Source organism: Tribolium madens, unplaced genomic scaffold, assembly GCF_015345945.1.
Source record: "Tribolium madens isolate multiple individuals breed KSU strain unplaced genomic scaffold, Tmad_KSU_1.1 Scaffold_91;HRSCAF=231;Tcas5.2_LG7, whole genome shotgun sequence".
Classification (NCBI taxonomy): domain Eukaryota; kingdom Metazoa; phylum Arthropoda; class Insecta; order Coleoptera; family Tenebrionidae; genus Tribolium; species Tribolium madens.
In genome coordinates, this window is record NW_025401063.1 from 11,306,477 (window position 1) to 11,324,831 (window position 18,355).

Sequence of the window (18,355 nt, forward strand, 5' to 3'; positions counted from 1 at the left end):
CGCGTAAAGATCCAGTTTCATTGTAGCTTCAATATTTAAATAACAAACTTATCCGGAGTTCTGAATGTTGATTATTTTTAAAGGCAAAATTCTGGATAAATTTGTCACATTGAGAATTTTATTCGTTTCCACCCCACGAAGCCTTTGCGATGTTGATGCCAAACTGTACCGTGGGGAAATGAAACAATGTGAAATTTACGTTTATTGCATTTGGTGAAGTTTCAAAGTTAAATATTATATTTGCCTTTGTTTCATTCTAATCGATATACATTTATTTCGCAGGGTACACAAATGGTAAATCAAGCGTGAAAATTTTAATTGCCACTGAATATACAGGTGAAGCTTTCAATGTTTGAATAAGTGAATTCCGTGCGGAAGCAATAAATCATAGTTGTATTAATTTACTTACAAAAAACTACGACTGGGACGACACGGACGACATCGCCAGCGATCGCTGAAGTCGATGCTCTACATTCAAGATGAGACTTTCGGTATGATCTTGAAACGTTTCTAATTGTTAGTTGGTTTACAGTGGTGAAAGAAGTCTTAGAAGAGTCAATAACGCCGTCGAGAAGGGTGTCGTTGTGCCACCAGGTCAGGGAAGGACGTGGACGACCTGGAAACAAACAAATAAACTTTTCTGAATGTATTTAGACAACCGGAAAGAAATTTAAGCATTAAAATGCATGTCATAAGTTTCTTCAACCCTTATAATTTAGTTGCGGTTTTGGTTAATTTTAATAATTGTTGAAAGAATAAAATAACACCCACTTATTTTTTCAACATTTAAAAAAAAATCTGGATCTCTTGGTGCCGTCAATGAAATAATTCGCATAATTTACATAAACACCAAACGTCTATTTAACCATTACGTGTTTCGACCACAAAGTGGTCATCCTCAGTTGAGAAGAGGTAAAAAGACACTAAGAAGGTCATAAAAAAGAAAAAAAAAGTTGAAAGAGTGTTATTTTCTAGTGCAAACTAAAATAATGAGTTATTTGGCAAACTAAACACATTCTAAAACGTTTCAATTTTGCTTAAAATATGTGGTTGAAGGTGTCAAAATACCCATTAAAACTTGGAACTAAATTGAACTACAACAATAGATTTTGTCACTTACCACCTGTAACCTGGCAAGATAAAAAAAGCTCATCACCCTCCAGAAAGGGTCCCGCGCTGCTGTTCCGTTTAATTTCGTTTCCTTCGGCATTAAAAATTCTGGGGACAGATGGCTGCACTAAAACGTAACCACAAAATCTGAGATAAACATTTGCATCTTGATCTTTACGATTTCGTAAACCTAAATTAGTTTTACTTAAAAAAGTGCATGGTAAAACTAATTTTTTCATTAATTATTATCGATTGATCCATTTTGTAAGAGATCGTGATTTAGATAAGAGAAAAAATTTGGCCGAAACATGTAACAACTTAAATAAACTATTTGACAGACAAAGATCAAATAACATATTCTGATTATCTTTTTTTTTTAATCAAGAAATTTGTGTAAACTTGGAAAATTAAATCATGTAGTTACGAATACGTAGATCAATTAAATTAAAAGTCATTAATAAGATTTTAGTGAATTTAAGATTTGATTGGCTGTGTGCCAAGAAGTCAAATGGGTTACTTTAAATATTTGCTCTGAGGTAAATAATTTAAAAAGTTTGAAATCAATAATAAATATTTCGAAATATGTATTTTAGAGCTTAACTGCAGTGCTTCAAAAGTGATTTTATCAGTATTGGAGTCTGACCTACTAATGTCAGATTAACTTGAAAATTCCTGGTTGGTGAGTTATCGAAGTCCACCCTGCATCTGAAGACTCCCTCATCATGTATGGCAACATTACGTATCCTGAGCCTGGCTTTGGAGGGTTGCTCATCTTTGATGAAGTAGGAGCGGGATCCGAGGTCATCACTCATTACCAGCTGAGAGGCTTCACTGAGAGGTCCGCCCCGGGCATCTAAGCTGCAAGCAAAAACCACAGCGATAAAAAGATAAATAGCAAATGTTGAGTTAACAGCAAATAAAAACTCGCTGCTTTATATTTAATTTACTTTTTCGTAGAGCGAAATAAATTAAAGCCGCACATCCATGACAAATAATTCGGCGTAAAATTGAGCAATTCCTCTTCATTAGCATCTTATCATATTGTCACAATAGCGGGTTTTTGTACCCATGAGGCCCCGACAAGATTGTAATTCTATCAGTGACAAATGTGACGTTGTGAGTTATAGTTTTGCCGGATCTTTGACGCGTTACCTCGCATATATGTGCTTTCCCATAAAGTGCAATGGTTGAGGATGGAAATTTGATGCAACCGTGAGCTTTTAGCCTAATGCATCTAAACTGTCGCGGAGAATTCTGATAAATTTCCGACTCGATATGACACGTCATCTAGTCGTCGATGCCGACGAACAAAACAACCGATTGCGGCTCTATTCACTCCAAATCCTTCAAGTTCATATTTCACATATCCAGTACAAGTGATTTACAACCAATCATAAATATATTGCGCAAGATATTTCACTTCATTTCAGCTTCTGCTAAAAAACATATCATAAATTGTGAACGCAGAAAGCACTCACGACACCACCAAGTCAAACTTTTTTCCTCTATTTTGAGACACTTTTCACATTAAAAAACTTTCATATACTTATTTAGCAAATATAAAATGTAAAAATAAAACTAAATTTATTTCTCTCGTGTCACAGTTATCATTTGCAGCTACTTATAAGTTAAAAAATCCGGAACCGAATCTTTATTTGACTCAACGACTGTGTTTTTGAATTGTTGGCGAAGATGAAAGAAAGCTGGAAAAGTTTGAGCACCAACAGGAACTTTAGTTTAAAAATAAATTCTTTTTTCATTCTCGAAGTCACCGACTTGGCTGCACTGACTTCGACCATATTTTTACAATTTAACTCCATTTATAAATTTGAAACTAATCAAACCAGATAAAGTGAGAATTTTTTCACCTCGTGTAATAAATTTTAAAAAAATGCAGGCAATTTGTAAAACCACAGAGAGCGTTTAGCTGTTAACGGAATGTAAAATGTTCGCAACTGATCTGCACCTGTGCAGTTAAATATTAGCGGGGTTTACCGGGATTTTATCAGAAAAGACCACCAATACAATATTTTTTAAACCAATCTTTTAATGCTTATTTTTAGTTTTCTAAAAATATGTTCATTAGTCCTAAAAGATCCACTATACGATCTAAATAACTAAAATTTTCTTAGTTGTCTCCTCACACATAAGTGAGGTCATAAAACCGTCAGAACTAAAAATAGTTCAAATAATCCAAATTTTTTAAAAGTAATCAAAACTACTTTTAATTAAAACAGATTCGCCATATTCTGGGTCATTTTAAGATACGTGCAAATATTTTAACAACTGATATTAGAGCACAAAGGAAGCTTAAACAATTAAACTTGCCTTATCCGAATGTTTATATATAGTTTTTGAGATATAGATTGTGTAACCTCCATTTTGGCCTCAGAAAAATTGACAAAAAATGTAATTTAAACAAACTTTTTGAGTACTTTATTCCAAAGTTTACATTGCTAATAATCTGTAACATTTAAGATAATGAAATTGAGTGATCTTCAACAAAAAAAGTGATCCAGAACTTTTACCGTTTTATGATATTTTTTATATTGTTTGTATGCCTATTTTTGCTGATTTTAATCCAATTTTTTGTACAAGAAAGAATATTTTGAAGAGCTAACCTCAGAAATTATCTTTGTTTACAATTTGAGTTGATGAAGTTTTAGGCTGTGTCCCAATTTAAAATTATTCTACGAACAAACCCTCTATATTTCAAAAACTATAAACATTCGGATAAGGCAAGTTATTTGACTTCATTTGAGCTCTATTATCACCTGTTATAATATTAGCATATATCTTAAAATCACGCGGTATACATATATTTACAGGCAATATTTATTTATTTAAGATAAAATTACCTCAACTTACCTGAATTTTCATATATATTCTTTACTTTCAATATAATTGTATATTTTCCAGAGTTTGAAAACGTCAGCTCATATCTACAAATATTTATTTCTTCCATTACTTATTAATTTCATTATTTGTTTTCTTTTTAAACAATTACACATTTACAATGCAAGTTTGTAGAATACAAAAGTTTCGTTTGTTTTAGATAAACTTTTGTTGTTTTGTTGAATTTATGCTCGTCATTGCTGCGATCGTAGTAATAGAGATTGTGTAGTGGAAAGTAAGATTACATTTAGGAAACCAGTGCTGGCGGCATATCCTGTACCTTGCAGCATTTGTAGGAAAGTAGTGAAGTCAGCAATTTGCTGTACTGGCCGGGTCTTTGATTTATATATCCGGAGCTGCGTTAAATATTCCGGATCCTCCACAGCTCGCTTCCGTAGCAGATCGATTCTTCATTTTCCGAAATAAATCCTCAACACAATGCCAATATTGATCATCGGCAGATTTCACATATCTCCGAATCGAAACGTTGACATGCTCGATAATTACATCGGAGAAAAATTCGCCGCCAATTCAAAGCATCAGAATTCAAATGGATTATTTAATAGCACAATAAAACATTCACGTTTATTGGCTGCTGTCAGGAGACTGCGTTCGGTAATTTGCTGAACTCGCAAAAGCCATCATTGGAGACGGCACATCAAATATTGAGAGCCGTTTCATCACTTTTACTCAAAGAAGAAGAATTTCGACACATTGTAGCGGGCGGTTAGCCGATGAATATTAAAATGAAATGTGCATAAAAGTGTACATAAAACCGATTCCATTCTTAATAAAAGCAGCACACGAGTTAAATTGGAAAGAAGAAAATTCATTAAATTTTAATCCGATATAAAGTATGATACCACTTTGTAAAAACGACACTCGAGGGGCTACCAATGCGATATCGAGCACATAGTTCAATCCATTGTAAAGTAATTGAATGCGAACCCGGATACAGCTCTTCTGCTCCCATGAACGCTTCATACACGCCATACATTTTCAGCCAATGATTCGAACGATAACACAGATTTAACTGAAAAACTAACTCAAGCTAATATTCCACCAAAGAAGAAAAAGTTTCCATGTGATGTATTTTTTGGTATCAATCGATAGCTTTTGAAATAAGACTCATTTTATATTCTAGTGTTAAATATATTTCCAGTTCCACAGGGATAAAAAAATCCTTTAAGCTCTTTGTGACTTCATATTTTTTGTACAGAACCCCACATTACTCGTATTTTGTGTATAATTCTTATAAATTAAATACATACAGGGTGTGTCAGAACTCGCGCTCCAGTGAAAAATTTCAAGCAAGATAAGATACCAGAAACATGAAAAAAAATGTTTAAAAAATTGTATCTGTCAAAAAATTTTGACATTTATTTTCTGACATTTAACATTTTTTTAATGATACTGATGATTTTGATATATATTTTTTTATTCTTCGACACTGTCAAAATTTACGGTTTTTCTCCCGTGTAAGGAAGTTTTGACAACTGTTTGGCATTTCTCAATACAAAACGTCAAATTATTTTTAACGGATTTAAAGCAAGTTTAAGCCTTGTTGACTCTAATTCGAAGAATAAAATGTTGTATTCCACTCGTTTGAGTGTAAATCGGACGCTTTATTCCACCTCGTGGATGGTAAACCACTCGTTACACTCGTGGTTTAAAAATCCACTTGGTCAAATAAAAAGTCCGATTTACACTCAAACTCGTCGAATAAATAACTATTATAATTATTTAGTAAAAGAACAAAAATTTTGCCAATAAAAGCCATAAATGACATTAAACAGACGTTAACAGAACAGGATACAGCTTCCTTGTTTCTTCTTCTAATAGCCTATAGCAGAAAACTTGAGAAATTATTTTATAAACAGAGTCAAAGTGCAAAATTTAAACTCTCATAACTTCGAAATTTTTGTAGATACAATAATTTAAATTTCCTTTAACAAGAAATAATAAGCTTATAAACATGGCGTCTAAAACATGGGCTGCAAATCGTCCTTTCAGTTCAAATCCGCGTTCTAATAGCCGACATAACCTAGTTGTTTATCGCTACACTAATCCTGATAGATCGTATAATCAGTTCAAGTAGCGGTATTAGTCCTCCCGTCCAGATAAATATCGAAAAGTCACGGATTTGTGGCGTGTTTGTCCAATATTTTCCTAGATTTGTTACGAATCCTTTTTCGTAAAATATCGAGAGTTGCATGAAAAACTTACCTATTAAAGGGCATTCCATTTGTATCTTTGAACCAAAACACCATCTTAACGTTATCGCTGGGTATTGGCGGGGTTACGTCGCATGGTAATTCCACATCCTTGCCTAAAACGGCCCAAATCACCTTTGCTGGAACTGAAACAAAATGGTGAATTACCACCGTTGAAAGGGTTTTTTAATTAAAATTTGTTCTAAATATAAATAAATTATTTTCACACTTTTATCTACATTACAAGCCGAGCTTTTCTTGTAATTAAATATTCAGTTAATTAATTTTTTGTGTAAAGTTTGGGTTTATCCTTTTGGCAAACGAGAATCACAGGATTAAGTCTAATACTTTTGTTTGTTGGTAAAATCCTTCCGAATGAATCATATACTTCACTTCCACTTGCTCCAACATTAATAAAATTATGTCAACACGAGCTTTTGATAGGAAGAACGGAGTTTATCATCTACTTTCACACTCGGTTAAGTTATTATAACATTAAAACCGAGGTTCAGTTTCCACTTGCAGTTTAAAGTTAACTTGATAAATTTGAAGGTAAAAGTAGTGATTCATCTGCATCGAGCTAGCCCTCATGCGGGCCCTCCCCAGTTATCCTTCCGCAAGGTTAAGGCTTCAACTAAAACACTTAACAATTTATTTGTCTGGCTGCAAACGAACGTTTTAATGTCCATTGCGATAATTATTCGTGAATTTGTCAAAATCGTCCGGAGAATAGCGCTGTTAATTGACTGATTATTGTGAAAAAGTCTGAAATAATGGGGACGTATATTTGTTTCAGGCCATTTCCAGATGACTAATTGGATTATTTCGCTGCGTAACACATATAAAATGCAATCTGTAATTTGGAAAGCCTTTTGTTTCGCATATAACATTCCACACTGTTTAACCATAAATTTCCACTTTTCGAATTCGATTCTCGTTTCGCAAACATAAACTCTCGTTTTGTTTTGTTTTTTTTTTTGGTATTATGTATATTTTGTTTAATTTATATTTACATCACATACCTATCGATTTTGCCCACAATTTCAAAAGCCTGAAATTCTAAAAAATGCTTTCAAACTTTAAAAAAACTCAGAGAGAAACTGAGCACGTGTCGTCCTTCCGGTGCGTATTTATTTTCAGATCAAAATGCATTTTATGTTAGAAAAGAAGAAAAAATGACAAAGAGAGAAGACTCATTTGAATTTTAGTTCACAAGTTTTTAAATACTTTTTATTGAGGAGTATTCCTGGAAGCAATTAGAAATAGATACCCATTATGAGTCGAGCTTAAAATGAATTCAAGAGCTATTTAAATTGTTGACATTAACAATTTTTTTTAATAAAATCAATTTAATTCCAAATTTAATAGCTTGAAAAAAAATACCGACAAATGACCTTACGTTGTTAATAAATTAATTCAGGAAAATGTCATAATTAGTAAATTGTTTCATTTATAGCTCGTCAAGGTTTCACAAACTGACACCAAGTAGTATGCCAGGCTGCCTTAAAGGCATTTCTTAAAATATAGCAGGACATCTCGTTGGCGCCGCTCTTAGCTAACATCTCAAAAGTTTGGCACATTAATTTAGAAACAGGTAAATACCGCGTGTCTCTCTATTTCTGTTTTCATAATCGCCGATTACCACCCCACGCACCTTAAATAGGTTGTTGCACTTGTGATTGTTACTCATCTAGGCGGATAAATTCAAGGTCTGCTGTTTTCATTTTTGACGCGGTTACGTCAGTGAAAATTCGCCAGATCGCACGATGACAAATTCCTTCGGTACGAATCAACATTTATTGTGGAGAAAGCTCGTAGCATGTTCATGTAAAATCTCGAGGCTAACCATTTCGCACCCACACAGATATTTTAGTCTTTCTCGAATCCCCTCGCTGGCAGCGCTCCAACCCCGGCACACGACACGTTTCATGCGAAAACTTCGCAGGGGTCCAACATTTGTTTTTCTACTAATTACGACTTCATCGCTGATTCGGACGGCTGCATCTGAGATTTACTCAGGGCAGTTTTATTCAAATCGTGTGATCGAAAGAGCTACTTTAATTCAGAGAGAGCTCGTTGTAATTTAGTAATAAAGTCCAATTACACGTGGTGTAATTTTCGAGTGATATAATCCGGGAGACACCAGGTCTGCAATCGTCTCCCGGTCACAGTTTAGCAGGTATTATTTAATTTAGATTATCTTGTTTCAGACCACGAGGCCACTTAAGGGTTCTAATTAACGAGGATTGAGAGATTATATAATCTCATTTGCCGCGTGACCTGTAAGCTGTTGCAAGACATTTCATCGGATTCGCTCAGACGTTACGCTACGCGCTGCCGGGATTACCTACATTCGCAAAATCTTTGTTGCCATAAATGGATAATTAAATCAGCGAGCGAAAATTATGGGATTATGGCAAAAATCGTTGTACCAAACTAAATTTTACCGCCAAACGTCTAAACCTTTACCAGATTAAAAAAAAATACCTCAAAGGAATAACACTAAATTAAAAAAAAATTCAATAGTACAAGTCTTGAGGTAAATCGATAGAGGCAAGACAAATTCATGAAAAAAAAAATTACAAAAAAGTTACTAAGTATATCATCTACCCAAAGTTATGATCGCTTGCGTGTCAACTGATGCGTGACCACTGGTTCAAATGAAAAAATACATTCATTATAGCAATTAACGCCGAAATATTAATATCAATAAACGTGTATTTCGTCTGATAATAACCGCTATAATTAAAGCTTATAATCTCACTAGTCTCGCTAACTTCAAAGTATTGTCAACGCAACACGACTAATAAGACGATAAAGTCTCATTTTCATGACTAGCAGCACATACACGAATTATTTTACGATGCGATTGTTACGTCTTTTAAGTTTTTATGTCCTTTATAAAGTTGCACACCATCAAGGTAATTAAAACATTATTTTACATAAATACTTCACATAACTGACACTATATAATAGTTACAGAACTGCACTTTCTGAGACGTAAGCTTATAGAAAAAGAGATTTTTTTATTTATCTAAAAAATATTAACACCAAAATAAACTTATAAATTAACATTAGTTTTTGTAATTAAAAAATATTAAACTTGTAACTGAAGGAAATTCCTAATGCACATTGTACGTAGCATCAGATAAGTTGGTTTTTGTTAGCATTGGGAACATATGTTAAAACGTCATAAGTCATCAGCGAGAACAAAGCGCAAAACGTCTGCATTGTACCATTTAAGCTCCGGAACAATGGCTTAGGAACACCGCGACTTATTGTATCGCACACATACTCCATAGAAACGTTTATTTTAATATCATAAACAGATTACGTCACGGCTTAATTATCACACAAGAGCAAATAAGCGACAATTCCCAAAAGAAAAATTCGGCGTTCCTCGAATCTCCCAAAATGTGCAAAACCCAAATTTAGATATTTTAGCAATAACGATCTTTAAAAAAAAAACAAGAATCTTGCGCTTTCATGGCCTTTTCACCGACCTCGACTCCTCGTTGCACAGACAGAACTTGTTGAAAATCCAGACAATACCATCTAAAACCATTGAATGTCTTTTGAGTCGAGATGTCTGAAATTCCCGAAGTGTCGAGGCGTGTCTATTTTTACAAAGCGCGATTTAAGCCGTTCTCATCAATGAAAGTGAGACCAGATGTGGCAAAAGTGGCTCGGGCACGAGCCGGATGGTCAGAGGATGTGCGAACAATGGCGCCAACTCGCAACAATAAGATTTATTTGTGAAACTCGGCATTCCTTTTCGAACTACGTGCCGCTGAGTTTCCATCCAAATTAGTTTGGCGGGTACACGTTTGATTAATGCGGGACAAGATCTGCATCGCCAAAATGAAACGCTGATTTTATAACTTGGGGAGATTAATCACGAATTTATGCCATTTTGAATACGCTAAATCCGGTAAATGCAAGACAAAATATTATTTGAAATGTTTGTTTTCGCGCCAGAGTCTACAAACGCTAAATCCGAATTGCGAATCCGAAAGTCAACATTTGCAAAGCGGAAAAAATTAATTATATGAAACCGAGTTGGGAAAAACACGGTCGGATTAAGCAACACTTATAAATTGGAAAAGCTGTATATTATTGCTATACTCAACAACAGTAGATTTATTTGAAATATTTCTAAAAAAATATACAGGGTCGCTAAAAAGTATGAATACAGTTAAATATTATAAAAACTATTCATCAAAACTTATTGAAATTTGGTATATGCTTAAAACTATTTAAATTACATCGCCTCGTATGTTTATCAAACTTCTATCGCTATTTGTTCTGGGGATACAAGGCTAATTTGATTTTTTTTAATGTCAAGGCGGGTCAAATTAAATATTTTTAAGAAGAGCATTTTTTTCTGAGTTCTGTGATGTAACACATGCATATCTTATTTAAAAAAAAATTATCGAACTAATTAAATTTTGAAAAAAGTAATTTATTTAGCCTTTTTAGTTCTTTGCCGCCTGAACTTTGACCAAAAAATAGGTAAACTGTTTTCTAAATTTCAACGTGCTCTGCTAAATCACTGAAAATATTTAGCTGTATCTATACTTTTTAACGACTCTGCATATAGAAGAATTCTTTTAATTTTACCCGAATGTCATAAAACTGTTGTCTCTCTCGCTCTTCAAGTAAGTAGGTAGGAGCAAGTAAGATAAACGTTATGCCGCTCTCTGGTCCCTGGTATGTTGTCTTTCTCGCACTTAAGTTGTTTAAAGAGACAGCAAACTTTAGCACGCCTATCTACTTCACTCAACCAAAACATAACAGTGATTCTCAATAGATTAAAAAATGCAGCAAGAGAAATTGACAATTAATGAATGGATGTTTAATAAAATAAACCGACTGTTAACATTTTGTTTTGTTTGAAAACATACAAGACTTATTAATTTATTAAAAAAATAATAATAATACTAACAAATTTTAGCTTAGTGGCGTCTCATAGTTTGAGAACGACTGGTGGTCCCTCCAATTTTCCGCTACGCTTGACCGTTTGCATTTTGTCTCACTCATTCGCATAGTAACAACAAAGACAAAACTTGTAGCGCGTGGGATTGTGTTATTTCACACAGTTTTACGATAAACGGGAAAAATTAAAAGAATATTACTATATCTATACCTACATTAAATACGAGCATTATAGTAATATTTACTGTTAATAATAATACTTCTACTTAATTAATAATAATACTCACATTTTAAATAAACTACCTAAACAGAAGCATGAAAATTAAACACATTTTGTTAAATGCTATAAACGAAATAATGGAATCAGTGCAGATATTAGTTAGCTACAAGAGTAGCATTATTTTTTCTTTTATAACTTTGAAGCACAACTTACAAAATTTAGTTTATTTTTAATTTAAAGCCGAAAAAGTAAATCTGCAGATATAACAACAACAATGCTTATTTTTTGTTATTACTCGTCTAATTTTTTGTTTTATTTTATATCTCAAAAATACTACCTACCTGTTTAATAAGTCAATTGTAAACACCTACTATTTTTTAATTAATTTAATTTAATAAAACTACTTAATCTTTAAAGCAAATATGTGATTACAAATTAATTTAAAAAACGCTGTTATGTTGTAATGAAATGGTTTATTTTATTATCCGACAGTTTGTAATAATATTAAAATTAATTTCAGGTAGCAAGTTATTTTAGCTTGTTTTAGTTTTGTACTTATTAAAAATTTACATTTTAATTTATAAACTGCAAAAATTTCTGCGTAGCTTTAATAAACAAGCACCTAAAATATTTACTCGCAATTTTATTGAATTGAAAAACACATTTCGAATTTTTTTGCCAAATGAATCATAAAGTTGGGTCTAAAATAGACGTACCTTTGTGATTGAGAATCCACAAATTACGCCAGTTGCTATGAATGTTTGCCATAGCTCACAAATGTGTATCCGGTGCGTGAGTATCGAGGCGATATGAAAAGCACGAGAAACTGAACAAGCGGGTCAAAGCTCTAAAATTTATGAATCAGTGTGATTTTTCAGCTTAATCAACATGAGATTAGTGGACCATATCAAAATCATTTTTGGTACTACAATTTCGACAACAAAGAGATGTAATATTATTTCAAGCAAAGGCTGTTCAAAAGCGAATCTAATACAAGCACTCAAAGCATATTATTATAGTATTATTTGTGGAATTTGCAATTAGTCGGGGTCGAAGGGTTACTAAATGAATTATTAACATCTTCTTGTGATCAGTTGTAATTATCTGAATAAACAGGCGCAACTATTCCAATTAATAAAAGTTGAATATGAGCGTTCTGTCAGGATTATAAACTTCATCCTACCTACAGGTCCCAAATCTTCCTGATGTGTTATCACATTGTTAAAACAAAATTACTTCTTTTAAAACCAACCTTAATTTATTACCGTGAAAGCTCCATTAAGTGTCAACTACCGTTTTTTTTACAGTGTCATTTCCTTCAAAAAACATACTGGAATAGAAAGCCCTTTTAAATTATTGTATTATAAAGCGTCTAAAGAAGATTTAATATATAACAGTTTATTAATTAAAAAGCTTTGAAAATTCGAAATCACAAACGAAGAAACTAATTGTAACGGCGCTGATTGTTCAACAAAACACAGTGAAAAGCTTGAAGTACGTAGCACATGATGGAATCAAATATCACATCACATGGCAATGTTCCCAAAACGCTAGCAAAAATGATATATATAGTAAGAATAGTCTGTTACGTAGATATTTAATCAATATTCCTAATTGCTATTATTCACCAAAAGAATTTGTTTTCCGACGTGTGCTTGAGCGCCCACAGAATTTTGAGTTTGATATTACTCAAAATTCACAACAAAAAATCTATAAATTTTATTTTAAAAAGTGTATGCAAAACGGGTCACGGCCACATTAAGCTGTCTTTTTGCATCTATTTTTATATCTACAGATTTTCACAATGGGATTGATTAAAAAAAAATAAACTTCTCCAGCTTGTAGTAACTCAATCTAAGCTATTTAGAATTCATAAATAATCCATTAAAGAATTACGTGTGCTTTCAATAAATATTTAATCCTTTAATTTGACTAGGTTTCTAAACATTTCGATCCAGTTTAAACAATTTAATGTCCTACAAACCTTAGCCGTAATTGTTTCGATTGAACGAGTTAAATCACGTAGAGGTGAAGCTTTATATTGCCAATTTCCTTGATGTCTCGCCAATTATAAGTTTCGATTATTTTTAGTGAACGTGACATTTCTGAATAATGGAAACACTTTGTTTTTTGTCATTTTCAAAGTTTCAGCTTTGTCCAGGTAATGTATATTCAATATTGCCAAAAAAAACAGACTTAGAAAAGCGTAATTAATCTAAAGTCTGAGTCTCTGAGTGTGTTGTAATCTGTTTACATGTTTTGCATGTTAGTTTCATTATTATATAATTTTTTATAAAGGGAGAAATTTCACAAAAGCCAGACATTTAATGAAGGAAATAATACAACTTTGCGTATTAATGGATCAAAGCTTTCGCTCAAATTCTGTTCCACTGGGGGCCTTTTTCCAACAAAAAATTGTTTGAATCAAGAGAGACCATTTTAGTGAAATTCAGAACGAACAATTTTTAAATTTTATTGTAATGTTAAATGCATTCCTTTTACCTTAGTTTTTTAATATACATTAGTACATACTCGTACATCCTAGATAATTTTTAGGAATATGAAAAATAAAAATCAAAAGGAAATTAGTCATTGATTATACTAATAACACAAGTTTTAATGTTAAAAACGTAGTTTTAATTAATATGAAAAACACATTGCGACCAGAAACGCATTCTAATAACCACTTATCGTAAATTATTAATTAATTCTAAGTGAGTTAATTACTCTTTTCTGGCCATCAGTCTAAAACCTAGTCGATTAGCAATAAATAACACTTGATATGACTATAGATATAAAAGGATTTGGTCAAGAATTTATAAGGCCCTAAATATCTATTTTAAAAATACATTTTAACGGCTAGAATGTCATTTCCGCTTAAAACACAAATGTCATAAAAATAATACGTATCGGTTATTTTGATCCACGATTATTACTTTTTCGCGCAATAAATTGGATTTTAGTTGCGAATTAGTAGTTTGTGGCAAATTATGTATATGTATGCACCTTGGAACAGCAAAATAAACAAAACTGCCTTGGGCCTGGTCCGCTCACATCCCCATTAATTCAGCAGCAAAGAACCAACTTGGAGCACATTGCCAGTAAATTGCAACTATCTGGACGTTACAATGTTGCGGATAATTAGTTCGCTACTGTTGCACTTAACTACCTCCATTACTGGCAAATAGTAATAAATCCCGCGAATCAAAGTAGTTAATATCGCATACTCACGGTTCCTCTGGAACTCCGGGGTATCCAAGCATGCAACACTGGCTGCAAACCAGAAAACTATCACGATTTTGGCTACGATTTCTCTCAGCATTGCACCGGCCTTAAATACATCCGATCGACGTTAGCCCATGCTCGGGCAGGAATCCGATTTTGTCCGCACTCGAAATACTCTGAAGCGATGTCGGTGACATTCTCTGAGACACATGTGACTTAAACTAGCTTGCGACGATCTAAAACTAAACTTTAACCCTACTTACGCGGTTAGCTCTTTACAGAATTCACTCCTACTCTACTCTCGAGAATTGGCTTTTTTGCTGAGTATTTATAGCGCGGATCTTCTCAGTATTTATTCTATTTGGACGCAGGATTTACGGCCTGGTACTTGATGTTTGTTTTAAGTAACCTTAACGGATGCATTTTAATATGAATTTTGTAAACAGATGAACACATATGTCAGTAATGAAGACTTATACGGAAGCCAAGACAAGCATGGGAAAATAAAAAAAAGCGCCCAACGTGGGGCTCGAACCCACGACCCTGAGATTAAGAGTCTCATGCTCTACCGACTGAGCTAGCCGGGCTAGGTACAAAGGGTAGCAAATCACTGAATTCGCCTCAGTTTCTTTATTATAAAAATATAGTAATTGCAATATGTAATACTATAATATGTAATACTATAATATGTAATACTATAATATGTAATACTATAATATGTAATACTATAATATGTAATACTATAATATGTAATACTATAATATGTAATACTGTAATATATAATACAATATAATATAATACAATATATAATAGTATATAAAATGTTATACTTCTGGGCCAGGACATTTTAAAAAACAAGGCAAAATCTTACAAATTTAGCTGTTTGCTCAAAAGCAAACTACCGAAAGGTCCCAAAACCTGTCAAAAATCATTAATTTTTATCCACTCCAAAAGTTCCCAAATATATGTAGACCACCAAAAATTGGGCACACGAAAAAACGGTTAAAAGCTCCCAAAATAATGGAAAATTACCCCAAGAACGCCCTAAAAAACTAACAAAATACCCTGTGTTTACACACCCCAAAATGACTTTTTACTTCTGGACCAGGACATTTGGCGTGTATCTGCTGCCTTATGAAATGTTATTTTTTCTATTTTGCGCGTTTTACGTACTTTTTAACATAAAATACGATTTTTCAAAATTTAGGAACTTTTGTTTTAATAAGGTGGTGGTTAGTAATAAATGTCACAAAGTTTAAACAATTCGATTTTCGAAATGTCAAATGTCGAGAATTTTTCAAAATTTTCATTGTTAATTAACAATGAATACTGCAAATACATATTTCATGCACATAACCTGGAATAAGAGAAATCGCTTAAAATGTAGCTGAAAATTTCCTAAATTGTACTAGTTTATTTCAGCACCCAAATTGGTGTTGAAGTGACTCATTAAAGCATCGAGAAAAACGTAATTTAGGAACTGCATTTATTAGACTAACCATTGTAACACAATAAAAGGTAATCGAAGGTCAGTAATGGTTCTAAAAGTTCTAAAGATGTTCTAACTTAATTTACCACAGATTTTCAGCGTTGAACAAAAAGGTACTTGAAGACGAAAAACTTTTCTTTTTAAGGTAACTTTAATAAAATTCTTTCAAAAATTAGCTCAAATATTTTAACAACATAATCGAATTATTTCTGCTAATTCAGATGAGTGGTTTAGTTATTTTTTGTGCAGAGGTTTACTTTTTAGTGCTTAGCAATATAATAATAGTTTCGCTTAATATTAAGTTGAGAAAATATGAGTAAAATTATTTTCTTATTCTGAGGTAATTTTATTAATACAGTGATGGACAGTGAATTTCGTCCACCCAATTTCTGTGAATTCACAAAAATTCACTTTAGTTTGTGCTTTATTGTCAGGTTAACTGACATTCAAATACATATTGTCAAATTTAATCAAATTCGAACATGCCAGCAGTAAGTGCGTTTAATAAAATAAAAATTATCTCTCTGGTATAAGAAGGTATGTCTCAAAGACGTGTCTCTATATTTTTGTGTATACCAAGGACTACCATTTCAAAGGACAAAGGTAAAAAGTAGCAAGAATTATCGAGCATATTGTCAACATGACAAACGTTAATCAAAATTCTGAAACAAGGTTAGGAAAACCTAAAGACTAATTTACACTTTTAATCTGTCAAGTAAATTGGGTGGACGAAATACTCTGTCCATCACTGTATTAACTACCTCTCCACCTTCTAAGTTATCCTACATCTTAATATGTACTCATAAAAGTCGGTTAGCAAATAAGAGAGATATTAGACCCGAAAGACATATACAGTGTGTTCCCGGATACTCGTAGGTGAAACGTCTCTTGTAAAAGATAAAAAATTCTCGGTTTAAATTTTTTTCATATTGTGACATTCAGACGGTTAAACACTAATTTCTGACATAACGGGTGTAACGAGTGGCTTATCATCCACGAGGTGGAATAAAGCGTCCAACTTACACTCAAACCAGTTGAATATAACATTTTATTCTTCGCATTAGACTCAACAAGGCTTAAACTTGCTTTAAATCTATTAAAAATAATCTGACGTTTCGTATTGAAAAATGCCAAACAGTTGTCAAAACTTTCTTACACGGGAGAAAAACCGTAAATTTTGACAGTGTCGAAGAATAAAAAGTATATCTATAAACATTTCAAAATTATGAATGAGGGTTTAAATTTTGCAGTTTGACTTTATTTATTTTTGTTCGAAAAATAATTTTAAATGTTTATTTTGTACTCAATGTTAAAGAGTGCTTTTATCAACTAATTTCCGTAGATAAAGTAGTTTTTTATCGTCTACTGAAATAAAGTAATTTTTATCTACTGTTTATATGCAAGAAATTCTGTTAGGTGAGTACAAAATAAAACGAAGTATTATACATGACGATAAAGATTGTTTATCTACTCGTGAAAAAAGTCCACTTCGTCACTCGCAAACTTATCCTTTTCACTCGTAGATAAATAATGTCTTAATCGCCTTGTATAACTATTAATATTAATAATAACTATTTTTTGCTGCAGGTTATTAGAAGAGGAAACAAAGAAGTTGTATCCTGAGTTTTGTAAACTTTTATAAATCTGACATAGTGTCGATGTTGCTTAAGAGAAAAGGCTAATATCAGCGATTACAAAGTTAAATTAAAAATTGTTTTGAGTAGATATTTTTACTGTGCAGAATTATCTCATTTTCATCAGATTTGCAATGATCCTATCTGTCATCTCAATGGATGTAATAAATCACGCAAGAAATGTATCAAATATTTGGCTGAAAATCAGTATAATATATTTATTTTAAAGCAGTCAGCTGTTATCGTCTATTTCAATCGTAACTATTTTCAAGCGCGTAGTTTTCTCTTGAGTATTCTAATAATACTCTCACAACAAACTAACCTCGTTCTCTTTCCAGTCTACCAAAACCCCCTTTATTTTTTTTTTTTCTTTTGGATGAAATTTCTCCTGCTTCATAAATAATAGTGTTTCGCGATGTTTCTTTTGAGACGTTTGCACCAACTAGAAACACTTTTTTTTTCGAAAAAAAAAGTGTTTACAAAGGATAACAAACGACTTCCGAGGACATACAACTTCCGTGACCGGCCTCATATCTCTCCCATACCATCAATGGCAGCTTATCTTTGTTTAAATTAGACACAAACGATGGATTCGTAAACGCTCGCTCCGCATTTTCGCCAAACTTCTCGATAA

At 32.7% G+C, this 18,355-nt stretch overlaps 1 protein-coding gene and 1 non-coding gene across 4 annotated transcripts in view; both read right to left on the reverse strand.

Moving 5' to 3' along the window:
* The window catches only part of LOC123010590 (hemicentin-1), a 43,212-nt gene extending 28,307 nt beyond the window's left edge, over positions 1-14,905 (reverse strand). The window contains exons 1-6 of one of the 3 annotated variants that reach the window (XM_044407604.1): positions 14,862-14,876; positions 14,605-14,813; positions 6,232-6,364; positions 1,754-1,968; positions 1,121-1,237; positions 410-616 (exon numbers count right to left, since the gene is read on the reverse strand). In XM_044407604.1, coding sequence (XP_044263539.1) covers positions 410-616; positions 1,121-1,237; positions 1,754-1,968; positions 6,232-6,364; positions 14,605-14,695 — 763 coding nt within the window. In that variant the 5' untranslated portion in view covers positions 14,696-14,813; positions 14,862-14,876. Of the gene's footprint in view, positions 1-409; positions 617-1,120; positions 1,238-1,753; positions 1,969-6,231; positions 6,365-14,604 lie in introns of those variants that run through there. The other 2 variants (XM_044407603.1, XM_044407605.1) reach the window with 2 other exon arrangements.
* A 207-nt stretch (positions 14,906-15,112) lies between these two features.
* Trnak-cuu lies at positions 15,113-15,185 on the reverse strand. The gene has a single exon. It is a non-coding gene; the product is annotated as a tRNA-Lys (tRNA).
* Between the last annotated feature and the right edge of the window lie 3,170 nt (positions 15,186-18,355).